This window comes from Bombus bifarius, unplaced genomic scaffold (assembly GCF_011952205.1).
Source record: "Bombus bifarius isolate JDL3187 unplaced genomic scaffold, Bbif_JDL3187 scf7180000010252, whole genome shotgun sequence".
NCBI classification, from domain to species: Eukaryota; Metazoa; Arthropoda; class Insecta; order Hymenoptera; family Apidae; genus Bombus; species Bombus bifarius.
In genome coordinates, this window is record NW_022885576.1 from 365,098 (window position 1) to 385,970 (window position 20,873).

At 34.5% G+C, this 20,873-nt stretch overlaps 1 protein-coding gene across 7 annotated transcripts in view; it reads right to left on the minus strand.

The window, feature by feature from the left end:
- Positions 1-436: 436 nt before the first annotated feature.
- Positions 437-20,873, minus strand: part of LOC117216227 (TGF-beta receptor type-1) — a 70,584-nt gene continuing 50,147 nt past the window's right edge. For 6 of the 7 annotated variants that reach the window (XM_033462807.1, XM_033462805.1, XM_033462810.1 and 3 more), the window contains 5 exons: positions 14,412-14,639; positions 13,259-13,492; positions 9,640-9,980; positions 8,280-8,519; positions 437-2,532 (listed from right to left, as the gene is read on the minus strand). In XM_033462807.1, coding sequence (XP_033318698.1) covers positions 2,410-2,532; positions 8,280-8,519; positions 9,640-9,980; positions 13,259-13,492; positions 14,412-14,639 — 1,166 coding nt within the window. In that variant the 3' untranslated portion in view covers positions 437-2,409. The remainder of the gene's footprint in view (positions 2,533-8,279; positions 8,520-9,639; positions 9,981-13,258; positions 13,493-14,411; positions 14,640-20,873) is intronic. The other variant, XM_033462806.1, reaches the window with a different exon arrangement.

Genomic DNA, 20,873 nt, shown 5'->3' on the forward strand with positions numbered 1-20,873 from the left:
AAACACAATTTAGCTTCGTAGAGACATACCATACGCATATTTCCATATTACTCGCTCGTTTTCACTATGTAACAAATACGTGCACAACTCCGTCTCTCATGATTGCTTTTCGGGAACCGCGGCACATAGGAACGCGTGTTACAATCATGAATATTTTTACCTTGCTCCTCAAAACGCGAATCTAAAGGAAACGTATAAAATATCACTCATGAAAAAGTCGGAGCGATAATTAACAATATTCAAGGAGAACACGCGTTCGCAATTGAAGCATCAGCATCGTTCTCTCTCTCTCTCTCTCTCACTCACTCACTCTCTCTCTCTCTCTGTCTCACTCACTCTCTCTCTCTCTCTCTCTCTTTCTCTATGCTTCCCTTTCTCATCGATCCATGAAAAAATTCACGAAAATATAGTTTCTCCAATGTTTTTCTTTGTTTTCTTTTTTTCTGTATCAATTTGCCTTCATTTGTCCTCTTTGTTCTCTTTTAAAACTCTCTTTTTCGCTACCTTTCAGTCGTAGATTTGCAGTCTGTCTCTTCTTCCATTTTCTATCTTCTATTCCGCAGTTGCTCAGTCTGTACCTTTCATACGTAAACGAACATTCATTCTTGAGCTTAGCACCCTTTAATTTCAGCCTTCCTGTGTTACAAAGGAAACACGCTTCGAAAGTCCCGCGTATCATGACGCACCGCCTTCAGCTCGCGTATCACGATTAATACGCAAAAATATTTCGTCTTGAGCAAAACATCTGGGTATGTCTAACGCTAAGAATACGTGTAGTCGTATCAGATGTGTGTATATGTGTACGTGTGTGTGTAATATCCGGTTAACGAACCAAACCAAATAGTAGAAAATGTCATTCGTTGTAAAAACTTTGAGAACAATTGGAAATTTACCGCTGCGAAAAGGATACCTATATGTAAAAGGTATTGTTTGTTTCTGTTGAATAAAAGATCACGTAAAAAACGCTAAATAAAGAATACTATTATTTTTGTTTCTTTTGTTTAAGCATTCATCTCGATCATAGCTTCTCTTACAAACAAAAACAAAATCACGTATACTTCTGTGTGATCGTGTCTATTCGACAACCATAAATTGTTCGGCTCTTGCTAACTACCCTGTATATATGTACAGAATCGATGCAAATATTCGACTCTGTCTAATCGCAAGAACGAGAAATAAGGATATGCATTTCTTTTCTAACATGATGTGTATGGATACGCTTCCATAAAAGAAGGAAAAAGAAACTTAGTCTCTGCACGCACCGGTAAAATAGGCGAATAAATCCATATGACACTATGTGTAAATTTTGAATAAAGGAAGAAAACTATATATGTATAAAATGTATAAGGAAAAGAGCGAAAACATATGAAATTGTGACGCGGAGGCCATTATTTTCTCGTGAAGTCGTCTCAACCCATACGCTGGACGAGGAAGGTCCACCTGTCAGGAATAATCATTGTCGATCGGTCAATCGAATTCGATAGTTAATTTTTTAATCATCTTGCTGAAATGATTGCCATTACAAACTAATCGACGAACAAATTACTTCGGTTAATCGAATCGGATCGCCCAACAACGAATATACGTAATTACATATATGTGTATATATTAATATACAAATTTATTAATATTTATTAATATTACTCAATAATATTCATTAATATTACTCAATAATTTATATACGTCATTATCTTATCATTACTATTAATAAATATACAGCAGAGGTGTGTGACATGTGATCAGGCACGATATCATATTCGATTAACCGAACACTTTACGCATGTTTATTTATTCCGTTTCAATCAATCGATCGATCGATCGTCAGGAACTGAACGCCCTGATATTCTCTCATTTTGGACATTCATCACCAACCCTGTCCATGTTTCTGTTAGCCATTGCTCCCTAACGTGCTTTATTACTTTTTCTTTTCTTTATCTTTTAAAACAAGACGTCCTTTCAGTTGCCCGACTACGACTTCTTTACATAGAATTATTCCGCTACCTTATACGTACAATCTGAAACTTGAAATTAGGGTTACAACTCGACCAAGTCAACGCGATCAAAGGAACGTCACCTCCATTTCATTTATTTCTTTTTTTTTTGTCCGATTTTTTCGCTTTTTTTAATATCTTTTTAACCAGTCTTTCGTTAGGCTCTTTGATCCAACTATTAGAATTTCTCACTTTCGACCAAATGTCTTATCTCTTTCTTTTTCGCTCTTTTTCCCATGCTCTCTCTCTCTCTCTCTCCTCTCTCTCTCCCTTCTCTTTCTCTCGCTCACTCGCGGAGTAACACGGCACTTAAAAGTGTTATTGCGATAAAAGTATTACAATTAAAGTAAATGTCCAAGTATGTTTCGAGCACTTCTAGTATTCCGGTCATTTCGACGACCTGCTGATTCTCCTCGTTTCACTTCAAGTCCTCCATCGCACCATAGTTTGCGAGAGATTTTTTAATCCTAAGCGCGGTTAGCCTAGCTGCCGCGTTGTGATACCAACACTCCTTCATCACCTTCGACATCACTTGTAACGCCTGGAAAAGAAACCAAACGACACGTGTATCATAGATTATATAAAACTTTCTACAATTATCATACACACCTTTGCATATAATTAATGATCAAGCAAAATATAGGGAATTTAATTCACAATTTCTTTTAACCTATTAACTGCGGAGTTTAGTTTCAAAAGTTCCTTATAAAGTGCGCAGGTAAAATCAAGCAATGACGAGTATACACGTCGACTGCAAGGTAAATGCTCCCATTATAAATTTTATGAGAGGAAGGATTACATTTCTATTCGATAAAAAATTAATAATTTATTGTTGAAAAAAAGGTATTACTATTAAAAATGTAAAAATTGCAAAAAAATAATAAAGTAAAGTACACAAAACAATTCGAGGAATAGCCGATGCATTAGGGAAAATAATCAACTCAATTTATAAAAAGCAATACATTATACGAAGCGTAACCGATATGACAAAAAAAATAATCAAATAATCAAACTCTTTTTTTTATATATGTGTGTATAAAATATGCATAAAATAAAAATATGTATATGTATAAAACGGAATACGTAAGTTTTAGTGGAAGTATAAAGCGAACATACCACTAAATGTCATTTATATTACTTTTTATTAAAATTTTGGATTTTTATAGTAAATGGTAATTTTTTAATTTACACGACGAGCATACACATCAACCGCACCGAAATAAAGTTTTAGATTGACGTGTATACACATCAAAGGCAGTTAATTGGTTAAAGAATCTGTTACGAAATATAAGATAAGATAAGCTAGCTTAAGTATAGATAACGAGACGCAGAATAAGGACTATTATGTAAGAAGTAGAACTCTGTAAACCCGAAGGGAGAATGATAAAGAATCTTCTATGTGTAATAAAATATATTCGAATATAAGTGGACTGTGGATATTCATGTAAGTTTTGTTTTTTATAAGTATAACTGTAACAAAGTTAGTAGTTATATGTAACAATTAGGGTACACCTTATTAATTTCAATGACCTTGAAATATGTTGCCAAAATCAATACTCTTTTTTCTCTCATTTAATCGTACTTCATACTTTGTTCACTTGGACGTTTGATAAATTTTTCTAACTTTATTGTTGAATAACATGTGGATGTTTACCCCCAACGGGATACCATCTTGGAGTTTGTCTATTTTATTTCTTTAGTGCGGTCAATGGGATGTTTTCTTTTTGGTCTTCTTTTTATGTGGGTTTTCTCGCTTCAGCAGCCAGCTGGTTTGGATGTGTTGTCATTCTTTCCTTGTATTTTTTGCGTATCTGCCGATTTCTTCTTCGATCAGTGGTATTTTTAGGTCTTTCTGGATTAGGACTATTGTTCTGAATATTATCAATTGTAACAACTCTAGTTTATTTATGTGACTCATTGCTGCAGTGCTCCATAGTAGTATTCCATACGCCCAAATTGATTTTATTATAGTTTTGTATATTTTTCATTTCTTTTCTATGCTGAGTTTAGAATTTCGACCAGTTAACCAGTAAATTTGTCTTCTTTTTATCCGTATTCAGTCTATAATTGATTTAGTATGTTGCTTCCATGTCAGTTGTGAGTCTAAGTGTTCCTAAGTATTTAACTTGCTTTCATTGTGTTATGCACGTCCCATTCAATTGGATATTTGATGGTTTCCGTTTCCTTGGTGTAAATGTAATATGGTTGCATTTACTGAAGTTTTCTTTTATTCGTTTATGTTGTAGCCACTTTTCTATTTTTGTGATATGTTCTTGTATTAATGCGACTGCTGTCACAGGGTTAGTGTGCCTGACTAGTACCGTTGTGTCGTCCGCGAATGTCAGTATTTTGCTCTTGGTAGATGTTGATATGTTGGTCATTTATAATGTGTATAATATCGGGCCTAAGACGCTTCCTTGCGATACCCCTGCCTTGATGTCTTTGACTTCAGAGTATGTGTCCTTAATTTTTATTACGAAGGTTCTGCTGCTCAAGTAAGATTTTATTAATTAGTATATTTGCTCCGGGAATTGTTTCCTAATTGTTTGTAGTAGGCTTTCGTGGTTTATTTTGTCAAATGCTTTCTCTATGTCCATAAAGAGGGCCGTGCAGTATTGTTTGTTTTCTAATGCTAGTATTATTTCGTTAATGAGCCTGTGCATTTGCTCTGTCGTGGAGTGTTTGTTTCTGAATCCAAATTGGTGATCTGGTATTAATTTTTCCTTCTCTATTGTTGGTTTTAGGCGATCGTATATTATTTTCTCTAGTATTTGGGAAAACACAGGAAGTAGTGATATTGGTCTGTAAGATGCAGTTTGGTGTGATTCTTTGCCTGGCTTAGGTAACATTATCGATTCTTAAAATTGCATTGAATATTATTGTGATTAATCGTATTGCTTTTGGGGAAAGGTTTTTCAAGATTTTACCATTAAAATCAATATTTTGAACGAGTTATTCCTGTACATATGATCCCCGTTCGGCCTCAGTTTCCAAAACGTTCAGTTAGCGAAAAAAACTTCGATTAAATTGTCATTCCGATTAGGTACACTTCATTCTGGAATAGGCACTCGCAGTTATAGCGAACGATTCTCCATTAACGTGAAATAATCTTTGACGAATCGATTGATATATGGAATATTGTGCTTTATTCTAATTTTCATTTGGTCAATCAAGTGAAACTATACAAAAAGTTACCGCCTCCCCAATTACAATGATTTTGAAATATGTATGTTGAGAACGCTTTACACAATTTTTTCCTGTACATATAACCATCGATCTTCGGTAAGGGGTTAGTTTCCGAGATCTTCGAAAGAAACTGTCGGTGACACTACAGTGAATTCTGCGTCCGTAGCAGCGTATGCGTTATTGCATTGGAAGCATCCATGTAGAATATAAAAGCATAAAATAGTGGACGAGGAACGACGTAGAATTTGTCTAATTGAATGGCAACAAGCTCCTTGCCTTCGTAGGAGTGTAAAAGGCCCATCCTTTTCCGTGATGACGAACGTACAGTATCATATCGACTCGGAGATTAGCTAAGCATCTTAGAAATAGCGGCAGTGACATGTAGTTCACATTGCATAATTACGAAATATAAACTACTGTGAAACATATATTTCTTACATGTCCTTACACTAAATAATGCATTTAATTATCTTACTATTATTACGCATGGAAAATATCCTGTCTCCGCCACACTCTTGAGATACCTTCAAGAGCACTCAAAAAACAGAAACACCTTTTATTTTAAATTTCTCTAGTTTTAAATATCCTTTATCTAAGCAATGTAAGTAACACAGCTGCGATTGAGCTGGATACCTAATAGACCGTCACATCGCGTCGCCACGTGAGAAGTATCCAAGTACCATTCTTTGCAAACTCAGAAGGGTTATATTTTTTCGCGCCAATCGCCTTGCAGGTAGATTCTCCTATTCCAACCGACTCCAGTCACAAAATTCCCTTAGTTTCAGAAAATGCTGCCTCCTAAAATCCTTAAGACTACAAAACTGCATCGATAATCAGATCTCCACCAAAAAATTCTGTAATAAGAATGTCTTTCTCCGTGTTCGATAGATTAAAATTAGAATTTTAGATCTATCTAAAATCCAAAAGAGCGACGAGCGTAAACGGGAGTGGCGGGCAGGATAGCGACTTTTTCGCTCCGAAGGTTATAACGACTAAAGAGTAAGAAGGAGACTGCATTTGTAATATCTTCGGACGGAGCTCTTCATATAATTACGAGCGAACCTCACCTCAGGTAAATTCGTTTGATCATTTGATTCTATTTGGCATCGCTAGTTACCGTACTGCCAGTGTGTCAAAATCGAGCATCCACGCTCATAATCACACATATAATAATCTTTCTGATTATAATTATAATATCCATATCTGGGTTCGAAATTCGAATCTAATTGTTTTAGATCTAATACCCACGTTTTGCAATCCTTCACAAAGATAGTTGAATATTACCCACATGATACGATTTTACTACTCAAATTGTGTTGACTTTTCTTAAACAAAACACAGAATCAATACTAATATTTCTCATGACTCCCTATGTCCGCATCTTCCAGGTTCCTTCATGTCAGGTTCGTCCTCGCAAACAACAGTCCTAGCGTCCTGATTTCGTATCACGTTTGACCGCGTATTTACCTACTAACCAATTTACATTTATTTTATGGTATTTATAGAATACGGATGTATATATGTATACGGATTATATATATGTCGGAGAAGCGTCAGGAATAGGGTTGTGGGCGTTTGATAAATCGTCATTGGAATCGGCCATCGTTGGGTTATAAGGAAGGTACGGTCTGTTAATACGAGTATGGATACTACCGACTCGACAAACAACCGCGGCGGTTGGACACTCGCGATACTAGTGATGTTGGTCTTAGGTTCAATAACGAATCCGCGGTCAACGGGATGATAGATGTACGTGCTCACAAAAATCTAAGTCGGACTCTTTGCGAAAACTTGGAATATCCACCGAGCGTACAGACACTAAGTAACTTACTAATACGACCTCACGAGAGAATGACTCTCCGTCGCGATGATGCTGCAGAGGAAAGCTATGATAGTGTGTGTCTGAGGACACGAGATCATTGGATTCGTCGAGGATAGCCTTCGTTCAGAAGGTGACGGAATTTGGCGTTGCTGCTAATTGGTCAATCTCCATATCGGTGGTTAGAAAAGGATGCTAGCCGCCCTCGAGGGAAAGTTGCTAGTGGGAGACGCCGTTCGTTGAAAAATAGGTTTCTCCTATCTTCCCGTAGTTGGGACAAAGACTGTTTGTTTGAAAGACTTTAGTCAAGTAAATCCTAAGATTTATGACGGGCCCTCAGGCTAGCTGAACATGTACTCCGGAGACGCATCGACATTTGGCAATCATCTTGCTCGAAGAATAGGGTCTGCGTATGGCGAGCCACGGGACAGAAACCGCTGGAATGTTTACTGTCGCGTGTCGCCACAAATATTTCTTTTAAGGAGAGCTATAGAATTACTCCATACTTTGTTAGACAAAGCGTTCATCCCGTGACCGCGGCTACGTTCGGCGACTGGCCGTCGCCCTGAGCCCAAGCTCATTATCACAACTCTCGAACAATTACAATCGGATTGAATAACTACAATTGTTTAATTACAGCTATAGTAGACTCTAGGTTACAATGTTGCGGGATTATCCAAAATTCCAAAGGCTCCGGTGTTCTTTCATCTCCGACATATGTTTATATATATATTTATTTATATTTATATATAAATCCGTATTCTATAAAATACAATTGCCGGGTTCTCGCACTACTCGCAGCTCCGACTCATAACACTATAATAACACTTATAATAACCAACCTCTGTTTTAAAATTATTAGGAGTGATCAGTGGAATAACAGTTAAAATGTTTTCAGCGCTGCGGGTAAATAAGACTCATTATTAGAATAACTTATGCCACTGACTGATTACCTAACAGACTGCTTGATTACGGATTAAATGAACGTAAACTTGTATTATGTAAATGAAAAATCGTAAGTAGTAAAGAGAATCAGAAAACTCCTTTTATGTATCTGATAGCTAATTATATGTAATAAAATAGTTCTACTCTGCTGTCTATTATTTTAAACCTACGATTTGACTTATTTACGTCTTACGTAGAACAGCCCGAACATAAACAGTAGCAAATTCACAACGCGAAGTGAGGTTTATGGCGTAAGCTCAACCCTTTTCTTAAGAACGCAAGGATCAGAGCTTTGTAGAAGTTTTGAGAAGCTTTGAGAAGCAGCACGTGGCACGTACCTCGATCGACTGCCACCGATTCGGTATCGATGGCCTCTGTCTGTCGGTACACACAACCTTACGCATCTCTTCGATCGTCGGATCAGAAGGCACCAAGTCGTAAAACGGCAGCTGATATTCGTCGTGAATTCCGCCGACGTTGCATCGCCTTGCGATCTCCCAGAGGATCAGCCCGAGAGCGTACACGTCAGCCCTCTTGAAGGAATCAAAGTGGTTCATGTTTATCGTCTCTTCGAGAACCTAAAAGCAGAAGTAACAATTCTCAGCAACCGCACTCTTCAAGAGGAGAATGAAAATGGTCTTTCTCCGTAGCGAAAAGTTTGAGAACCAGCGAGTTAACTTTACTGCCTTTCCCGCTTCCATGCCAAACACCAATCTCAAAAGTAGCGATTAAATGTGTTTTATAGCATATATAAGAAAATATTGACTTCTCCAAAATTTTTTTAAGTTTGAAATATTGCGAGGTAGGTCGGTCATCGTTAATTCTAAGGGAGGAAAAATTTGTCGTATTTATTTGAATCAATAACAATCGATAAACCGCGAGTATTTATGCCTTTATGAGATGTTTCCAAACATCAAAATGTATATGATATTCAAAAATCTATGAAATGTCCAAAGCAAATTGCTTATTATAATATATATTCAGTAGATGAAACAAATCTTTGATTGGGTTACGTACTGATATTTTTAGGAAAAAGACACCATTTGAATCGTATTAAATCTAAATTAAATTGTATGGGAAAAGAAATTGATGTTCTTATCTGAATTATATTAAATGAAAATGGTGTAAGAAAGATTTGTATAAAAACAGAACCAAGTACGAAAAATATATTTTCAAATCTGATATGTATTACAAAAATAAAAATGGAAATAGAAATTTCCATAACATAATTACTTTCCAATTTACGAATAAGGATTCCCCTATTTATATGCTTATAATACTTGTACATGTGTTGAGTTATATAATATAACTTATAGTATTATAATATAGTTATATAATATAAATTTGTCGTATTTTTATATACACATGTATACGTATATGTACATAATAATATATACGCATATATATATATCAGGTTGTCCTAAAAGTTTCTTTCGTTTTATAAGGCAATAATAAATACAGCATCTTTTGTTTTATATTATTTTATTGAACTATGTATGATCCATTTTGTTGTATTACTACAAAATGAATAAAACGAAAAATGTTGCGCATCTATTATTTCCTTATAAAACGAAAGAAACTTTTGGGACAACCTAATATATTAGAATTCAATATTTTCAATATATCTCTCACACATTTGGCTATTTCGTTAAACAAAGCGAATGGATAAAATGTGAATTTTTTAAATTTATAATTTACCTCAGGTGCCATGTACCGCTTAGTGCCCACCCGATTATTTAGTTGGATATCGACGGTGTCTGTTATTACATCATGTCTGACGGCCAATCCAAGATCGCCGATCGCGCATGTGCCATTCGTCTTCACGAGGATATTTTTCGACTTGAGATCCCTGTGAGCGATGGCTGGTTTCCCTTGCGTGCCGACGATCTCCATGTGAAGATGCGCTAACCCGGTGGCAATCGACAGAGCCATCCTGATCATACCGTTTGTATCAACGGTCGATCTGTTCAAATAATCGAACAGCGAACCCTTCTCGTGATAATCTGTGATCAACCACAGCTGGGTCCACGTACCATTATCTGAGGAACAAAGACATAACTTGTATTTCGGATTATTCTTAATCTAAATATGTATATCGCATACATTAGTGTTTGCTTAAATTCCAATAAATCGAGGGATTCGTATTGTAGGCACCTTTACAAAGAACAATAGAAAGGATATAATGAAAACAAGCAAGAAACATATTCTTTGCTTTCTCTGACTATATTTATTCACTGGTTTTATTATTAAGTTTAGCTTACAATGTCTAGTGAAGAGTAACGGATCTGGGTCATTTGAATTTAAATTGAAAGTTCTCTCTTTACTCAGGATGGTTTCGACGCATCTCAGTCGTGCTTGGTGAACGTATTGCGTGAATGACGCGAAGTTTACATACAACCTAAAATCTGGTTATTCACAGCGCGTACACGCGTGCAGGTTGCTTTGTACATGTATATGCATATGTGTAATTACAATTAGTCCAGCCTACTCAATATTTCTTCAGGAATAAATTAATAATAAAAATGTTTTTGCATAATATGATTCGGAACGATACTTTGCACAAAATAAGCGGTTTTCATACAATTTTTACCTCCGTTGTTTCACAAAAAAAATATCAATTAAACGGAAAAAAGACTTTTTTTTACACTTGACTTTGTACCTTGGAAACAATTTGTCGTGCGTGAGAAGTTTCAATAAAAAGTTGTAGCTAATAAAATTATCTGTAAAATTTTAACTGTTACACGTTACGATAAATCCAATTGTTAGATGGCAAATTAGTAAAAGATGCGAAGAAATCCGTTTTTCTTAAATCCTTTATAATTTTAGGTGAAATCGTCTTAAAATATCGAGGATCTGTGGTAAGTAAGTATTAGTATCAGTGTATTAGTCGTATCAAACTACGTGTAGTGAACCAAATTTCGAATCGATCCGTTTCTTAATTTTCGCACAATCAATTTGTCAACTTACGAAACGGGAAATATTTTGATATTTAACCGAACAAGATGCTTTCATTCAAACTCTTGGCTAAAATACAGCTACGATCATTTTTTACTAGTTGTAAAATGCAATAACTTTTACATTTTTTATCCTACCATAGTAGAATTTGTTTCTATCAATTTCTGAAAATCATTTCATGTAATTTAAAAAAAAAGGATTTCTCTAGGATTTAGACTATTGACTAGGTACTGACAGATATCTATTTTTCTTCGTTCAAAAAATCGTCAATGCGAAACATTAGGAAATGAAACAGGCGTCGCTTTACAGTTTATTACTTGTATTATATGTGGATCCTTTCGTATTGATTGGATGACCATAAAAGATTAATTAATTAATGAACATTTACAACACATTTACACAGCAGGCAATTAGAGGCCTTCAATGTAGCGAACGAGGCTGTTGACAATGAGAGCTCAACGCGTCGTTGTTGACTCGACCGGAACCGCGATCGCGCGAAAACTGTAACTCATGGAAAAAATCGCATTATCTCGGCAGCTATAGTTTAGAAAGACAGTCTTTCTTTAATTTGGTGTTACTCGAGTAAAGGAAACCATCGGTGATATCTATTTCCTTGTTTAATGTTATTTAAAGACAAAAAAATAAAAATCAAATCTGTATTTTCTGTTCAACTTATAGTTATTAACGTCATAAAAAGCGCCCTATAATCAAAATCAATAACAACGAGTTGGAAATTAGACTACTAATTAGCAGAATAGAAAGGATCATTTTATCGAATGTCCCTCAGATTATTCCTTACGTTTTAATAGTTGACATTCTACACAAATTAGGGTTGAAGCCATACTCTGCCATATCATTTCTGAGAGCTCGTTTAAGCGAACAACGACTGTCACACATCATGAGTTCCCGATGACAGGTTTTTATACTGATAAATGATGATGCTGATAAATTCCCTGAGGTCCTCTAAATTCAATTTGATAATACGAACTACTGGACTTTCATATCCTCTGGGAATCTTACATACTTCCTTCCTATACAAGAGGATATATATACATAATATATGTACATAAGGCTAAACAGATGCTTTAAGAAGTTCAGAATCAAATACTACATTTCCAGCAACTGTTGACACAAGTCAAACTAGCAATAAAATAAATAATAAATCGAGCGGAACAGATAAAAATCTAATGAACAATGCCTCATCCCTTATACCTACAATCACATTCCTATCGGCCAAAGCAAAAACTAGACGAGAATTACCCTTTAATTCTATCTTATCAGATACTCCTGATCGATCGAATCCAAGTTCAGTCTGATAATTCATGCTATGGGCAATGAGGAGAACCTCGCAAGTATCATATCACTTGTCACGTATAGGCGAAACCTACCAAAAAGAAACTCAGGAGCAAGTTTCGAATTTTATGCCCAGTACCAAACATTGATAAATTTATTATGAATTCAATTAAGACAATAAAGCAATGCAATCCAAAATAATTTTCACTGAACTCTTTGCAGCTATGCAGTTTTTTTAGAAAATTTATCGGAAATAGGCAAAGAATATACAGACAATGGGAACAATCTCATTAACCGTTTACACCATACCCAAACCTGATGAGAGTTCTGATCTCCTGCCCAAACCTGAGACAGAGTTCCATTAAATATGGAATAACTAGAACCATTAAAAAGCTCCAATAAGCAAGTAATAGATACTAATATTAAAATATATTAAAACAGGGAACTGAATCCGATACGGCATTAAAAACGGTCGAAGACTTAAGATAAATAGAATCATTCAGCGCTACTGGAGATCTAGCCACTTATGTTAATAACAAATTTCTTAGCGAAGAAAAGCCACGCTATCTTTGAGACCGTAGTAGTGGAAGCTTATATCGGGCGAAAAATTTACAAGTATAGCGAATATATGAAATACTTGGTTAATTCAGTTAATTCACTAGTAATAAATTGCTACACTTACTAAATCAGATACCTACACCGTACATGATATGTGGAAATTTTAGTAACCATAATATCTATAATCATAATCCCATATGAAGATCCAATACATTCCTTTCCTTGTCTACAAGGGAAAATTTATTGAAAAAAGCTTGACTGTATAATAACTTAATTCTACTATGTAGTATACATAGTATGTATACTTAACACTAAGGAATATGTTCATTATAATCTAGCAACCAATTCTTATTCGTTGCTATCCGAATTAACGAGTAATTATTATCCGTTAGTCTCGAAAAGGTTAAAGTCGTTAAATTAGTCGTTGAGTCGTGAAGTAACCGACAGTTAAAACTGTTCGAATTCCAATTCGACGCGATGTTTATGCACTTGTATGCAAATTTGTACCTACCTTTGTTATCAGCTGCGATGAAGCCGAGGATATTATCGTGTCTGAGCATCACCGTCTGATAAATTTCGGCCTCCCTGAACCAAGACCTTTCTTCACGCGAGCTGAAGATCTTCACGGCAACGTTCTCACCTCTCCAACGACCACGCCAGACCTCGCCGAAGCGACCTTTTCCAATCGTCTCCACCAGCTGAATCTGGCGGGCTATGCTTCGCTGTACCAGAAGCGGCAGGCCTACTTGGGAGAGGATGGGCATTGAAGAACACGAATTTCAGTATAGTTGAAAATGACTCTCGTGTGCACGACATTAATAATGTGCTTTGTATGAAAATTTACGAATTCTAAACAGGATATGATACAGTAACAACATAATTGAACCCTTTCGTAGTTAAACTCTCTATGTAAAAATGTATGAGTTTCAAACAGAATACGATACAATAATAGGACAGTTTAATCTCTTCGTGGCCCACACCACACGCAGCATTTTATCGTAACTGGATTATATTGAATAGCCATCACGCCTGGTACACTTGAAAGCCGTTTACAGTTTACAATACAAAGAAATTTTGTGAAAGAAATACACTTTTAAGAAATAAATATACTTTTGGAAAGTATAATATAAATAAATGTCGGAACTTCGATCTGGACTTTAATGTACGTATTTAAAATTAATATCAATACAACTATAGTCCAGATGGAGTGTCGTGTAAAATAAAAAGAAGTAACAGACTAACTGGTAGCAATCCACTGTTTGAATTATTGTTAAATTTACAATTATATTCGATATACATATATGTACTGTGCACTGTTGAAAAGAAGACTAGCGCGATGGGGGCAAGGCGATGGTATTCCTCTGTATTGTTTTATTTATATATGTGACACTTTCGGCCAATACGCATGCTATCTTTATGATTGTGTAGAATTTATACGAAACAGCCAATCAAGCTCGCATTCCTTACGCTAGTCATCTTTTCAGCAACGCAAACAAATTTAAATGTGACATCTATTTTCGCAGACAAATCTGATTTAGTTATAAAATATCCATTGCTAGGTACATAGTGAACATGAAAAATGAAACTTGATTAATATAGAATTTAGTGCATAGCGAAAGTTAAACAAGTTTGATTAATATACATAGAACTTTAATTTGACCTACCTGAGCCACTACCACTGGTAGTCATTTCCAGCATATCCCTGATGGTAACACCACCCAGGATGGGTCGATCTGGTGCCTCCTGCGAATCATCGCTATTTCCTGGCCTTTCTGGGGTCTTACGCACGTGATAAATGACCATAACCACCACGCAGATCACGCATATTGGCATTGCTATCATCAAGGCCATTTTCCAAGTGACCCACGCCGTGTCATCGCCACCCGACCGCACTTTCCCCAACAAATACTTCATTATCATTTTATAGTGAATCATTTACGCGACAGATCACTCCAAGAAACATAAAACGTTCAAACCATAGTTTTATCGCTAATTTTCGACCTTCTAATTTTTTACTATTATTATACTTATCTAATATAAAATAACAATACACATCTTTTTTAACGAAAGTAAATAGAATGTTGCCAAGTTTTAAATTCATTTTTAATCTTCTACTGTTTTGTCACTGTCTGTTTTTATAAATGTTTTCATTTCTCATTTAGTACCTTTGAAACTATTTGTTCCACGTCAAGGTTTTGTAATCTGTCAGGTTTCAAAGAATTTAACAAAATTCAGGATTACTTAGATAATAACGCGTTCAGTGTGAAATTGAAAATCATGAAATTATAGAAAAGATTTGCAGACAAGTATTACATGAAAATTAACTATTAGCTTACAGTCTACAGTATCGTAGATAGGTAATGAATATTGGATCCGTAGTGGATATGTTGATCTTTCTATTCTATTCTATTACCCAACATATTTTTAAGTTAACTGTTAAAAAGTTTTTTTTTAATAACAATTCGATATCTAACCAAGCTAAAGACACGGAGATTTATTACAATATTTGAATTAGTATACACATATCTACAGACAATTATGTGTATAAATAAGACTTCTTAACTCGATGAAAAAAAAATTTAACATTTGTTATCGTAGCTAAATATCCCGTGAATCAATTTATATTAATCAGTTAGAGACAATTTAAAGATAAGTTGAAAAATGTTGTGAAACGTTATAGTTTGTAAACTGAACTATTCAACTGTACAAAAAAAACAAACTCGAGCTCTAAGTATGATCAAGCTAACAAAGTTAAACGAATCCAATAGATTGAACGTAACAGGTTTCTTGGAATGATTTGAAAAGCCAGCGAAGCCATTTTCGGAATAAAAATCAAGAGGTACATGTGTTAAGCTTGGGAAACAACAGAGATGCAGAAACATCTTCGTAAAACATGCTAAGGCTAAATGATGAGCACACCCAGAAGTATACAGCAATGAGTCGCAACAGCTTAGTTTAAACTTTAAATCAACAGAAGCATGTAGTTTACAATTAGATGTCAGAAGGTCAGTAGGTCAGGACTAGGGACAAACTCTTTTCCAATTCTTTATAAATACTTCAACGATCGATACACGATTCGTATCGTACCTTATTCTTTTCATATCAGTCTATATTATATAGATACAAGTATAGAGAAAGAAAAAAAAGAAAAGAAAAATAACGAATTCGATCGAGAATAAAGCATCGAAAGTATCAACATACTATAATGAAATAACATCCTCTCGATGATTCTGCCTCTTTCCATCACGTCAAAACGAGCGATTCTTTGCATTACCTGTCCGGTTAGTGCATATACCTACTCGTACAACGATGACGGAACCCGCGCATGAGTCATCGTGTCATCATGTAGATGCAACGCTCCTTTCACGATGTCTGGATCATCGTATCGTACTGTTCCCAGCTTCACTTACCTGATGATTGATTCTGCTACATAAAGAATATGATTTCCTTCATACGGATGCTGTTAATCGGTTATTCTTCGAAAAACCACACGGATCACATTAGGAGGAACACGAGGTTAAATTTGGAATATTCCTATTAGGAGTGTTTGATATTTTTGAAAAAATCGAGAATTACCTTCGAATTAGATTTGAAACAGTATAGATCGAATTTCAAAGCGAATAATCGCTTTAGCTTTCGAGTCGACTTAAAAGATGAATAATGAATGATCATTTTAGAACCAAATTACGAAAGGAAAAATCATTTATGTAGCAAATTTAAAAATGGACAATTTCTTTGAATCGAAGTTTAAAACAAAAAGTTGCTTTCCGTTTAAATTTCGATACAAGCGCTTTCGGATCAAACTCTGAGCCAAATTAAATAATCGATATTGAGTTGAATATTGATATTGAAAACAAATGGAACTATATAGGAATCTATTGTATTATGTTATAGATACCTACACACCTTACTATTACCGTAATTTTCAATTTTTTCGAGGCATACTGCAGGGGAAGTGGAAAGATGATGGGAACGAACGGCTGTGCTTCGCCACAGGGAACAAATATTCGTGAAATCGGATCGATCACAGAACTGGCGTCCGCGCAAGAAGCATCCATCTAGCAATTTCACGATAAGGCATCAAATTGATTCCCACGAGATATTCGATGAGATGACGAATAACGATGAGACAGACGAGTCACAGATGAATGATTGCACGTCCAGGGGATGTCCGATGAAGATTGGCAAAAACCAGTATCTTGCTAACGCGTAATGTTAGTGCATGAACTCGTGCCCCCATCCTTAAATCGACCGTAATACACGATATATGTCATTTTGAACCAAGCATACAATCTCACGCGTCAAATGTTCCGCGAATATCGAACTTTCTTTTTATTGCATAACCGTTTATGTACATAAATATAACAAACAACTCCGTGATTGTTTAGAAAATTTTAGAAAATGTTGTAATACTGCTTTATCGTCGAAATTCATCGATCAACGAGTGCTTTTCTGCAGAGGAAACAATTTCTGTGAATTATTAGGTTAGCAATGGATCTCTTTGTATACTAATACAAGTTTTTGTTATTCGTTACTGCTAGTTTTTAATGGCACACTTGTTTCGAATAATGTATTATTGAATATTATTAAATATATAAATTTTTTATTAAAAAAATACGAGCATTATAAAATCTATGTTTATAAGATGCAGAAGCAAATTCCTGTTATTAAGAAAATTTATTAAAAGCAAAGAATACCATAGAATAAAGTAGATATATCTACATTTATAACAATAAGAAATTCTGTGCATAGAATGTAGAAGTATGTAGCAGCATATAACCAATAAAACATATTTGGTTTATTAATGATCATTTAGACCACTTTCAATGTAACGAGTTGATTCTACTACATGTTACTTTTACTTTTACTAAATAATATTTTCTGCTTAATACTACAAAACAAGTTTATCTAAATACTGAAAATCCAAAAACTTGCATTTACAATAGCAAAGTGATTTAATGTCATCATTTGCCACATTAGTGCCTATGGCTATGGCAATAGCGACCGTTGACGTTGATGCGACATTAGTGCCATGCAACAATTAAATACTATTCTCATTCTTCTTCAATATATATATTTATTCGTCTATTTATACATTTCTATCTTTATATTTTTCAATTAAGTATTCCAAGTCATTGAGTTACTTTCCTACAAATATAAGCATTTCTCAAAACCACATTTTCTGTAATTCGCATCGTTAAAATCACAATCTCAACTATAATAGCCATAGCCAATATAATAGCATTAATGTAACAATTCACAGATCATTACTGTAGCATAAAATAATTCGAAAATATAGCGCACTGTGAATGATTAATGGATATTAGGCCGCTGTTCTCGTATTCTATCTTACATTTAAATCTAAATTAAATTTTTATCTGAACGTAAACCAATTTTTCTATAATTCTATGTTTATGTGCCAAGTTTTCCAATCGATTGGTAGTTATAACATAACTTAATAATAATCGTTATATTCTAACGATCGGGCGATAATATTGAAAAAAAAAAAACAGAAGAAAGAGAAGATGAAAAAGAAAAATACCTGCTGAGCAACGCTATTTACAGACGTATATCCGAACCGAAACAAATCGTTGCAGTGAAAGCTCACTCGAATAACTAGCTTACTCTCCCTCGGATTTAGTGGAACCCGTATAATCGATGAACACCGCTTTCGATACGTTCTATCAACCCTCCGTTAATATCGCACGAATACGCCTCGTTATTCTATGTACAGCGTGTCGTGTTGTCGTCCATTTTATTCAACCTTGCCATGCCGTCCTGTTCTCCATTACATTCCTTTCTATCTACTTTTCATACGATTATTAAGCTTATGTATCGGTCACTTGCCAATGACAATAATATTATATATATACATACATACATACATATATTGTATATAGAGAGGTTGTTTATCCGATTCGTGACAGTTACGCCAGTAGCATACTCTTCCCAAATCGTAAATGAATAAGATAGTTATGAGGGTTGTATCCTCATTTTTATTTACCCAGATATGTCGACTCAAATAATTGACCAAAGACAACTAAAAAGTAGTACGTATATATTTTTAAACGATATGGTTAATCCTTCCATACTTGTATAAGTTATTAATCGACTAAACGGTAAATAAACTATAAATTTGTTCTCGGTAAAATCGACTTCAAATTTTCGTACATTATATTTTCTTTATGAAAGCAAGAAAAAATTCTATTTTTATTATCAATAACTAATAACAAATAATTTTTCTCGCGAAAATTTCGACCTCGCAAGTTTAAATGAATGACTTTTGAATTTGAAGTATTTTGAAGGGATGAGCGTTAAATTGATATGTACATATCTATATATTTGATAGAGTAATATTTCTGGTAAATGATATATGTATAGTTATGGATAGAAACTGCAGCCTGTATTACTTCGTATACATTAAAAAGCTGTATAAACTGTACTTATATATACATATGTATGTATATCGAGAAAACTTTGTTTATCATTTATATCTAGGTGGAATACAATTTACATAGAATTAACGCTTGTGTGTAACGTATGTGTGTAGTTGTATTTTGAATAAATAAGAGGCTGTAAAAAGATGGAAACTTGTTTCATCCTACTCACCCTAAAGACTAGGCTGATTCAAACTTTTACAAACAGATCAGACTTTATGCTTAATATACAATATATGTTAGGTATTTACTCAATTATTTCTAAAAATATAGTCTTTTCATATTTTCGTTAATTATTTTGATATTTTATATTCTGGCAATGTGACGATTTTACTACAGATAGGAGATGTACTTTTAACACCAGGTTTACTGGACCCGTCAATTTGACGGATTTCGAACTTCGAAATGAAATATCTCAAAAACCATAACACCAATTTTAACCATTTTGCATCGTAAATTAATCATTTCATCTAAAGAATTTATACACAAAATTATTTTTTCCTAGACTTCCTAATTTTTGAAATCTGTATGTAGTATACCTATCTTTACGGGACCCGTCGAATTGACGGGCTAACTGATTTCAGAAACAAACCGTTTTTCAAAGACAGTGTGCAAAAGTTTCAGTTATTGTAGACATTTCCCATTATTGTCTCCGCTTATTGTAAGTATTTGCAATAGGATAATTGAATTTGGGCACAGTATTTTCTTTTTTTGACCAATCCCCCTTTTCTAGCAATCATGAGTAAGTCCAGGAGATATAATAAGATATTGAATAAAATTATCAACATCAATGAAGATTGTTCTGAGGATACCTCCGTAGAAGATCAATATGAATTAGGCCAAAGCGAAGCTGACAGTGAAAGTTCTGAATACACTGAAAGTGGAGAGACAGAAGGATCTTCGGATAGTGAAGAGGAAAACTTCTTGAAAGATTTTTTGAGATATTTCATTTCGAAGTTCGAAATCCGTCAAATTGGCGGGTCCCGTAAACCTAGTGTTAATGTTATTGTTATTTTTTTAGTGATAATTTAAAAAAAAGACTTTATTTATTAATAATTTATTTAAACGTGAAGCCTAATATCGTTCCTTTCATACTTAATTTGAATAAATCGATTTTTTAAAGAAAAATGCGTATTTTCGTTTATCCGTCAATTTGATGGGTGCTCGTAGAGATAGGTACATACAAAATGCCCGTAAATCTAGTGTTAATATAAGTGGATATATTAGAACTAAAATGATTCAAACAAGACGAAACATTAAGTTTATCCGAGTCTGTTCGGCATAAAATATATGGCAAAGAATTAAGAATTATTCCAAACCTAAAAGGAAGTTTTGAAAAGAGGATCATCTGAATTTTATTTCAGGATCTTTTTATAACCTCTTATAAGTTATTATCTATGTATTTAACCTAGTTCTACTCTTTACTGCGACTTTATATTATTGCAAAATTATTTGTGAATTGTACAGATTACTTATTTTTGAGCTAGGTTAATATTCTTATTATATAAAATATCCTTCTGACACTTGCTCCAAGACACTCGACATGGAGAATGTGTGATAATTAAACTCGAGACGAACGTACGATCGAGATATATGTAAAATAAAAACTGCATTTCAAATCAAAATATTTTTAGCTAGTCTGTATTTGAAACAGCTCGACGGAGATAAGCGTGAGGCGGTTCTCCTTTT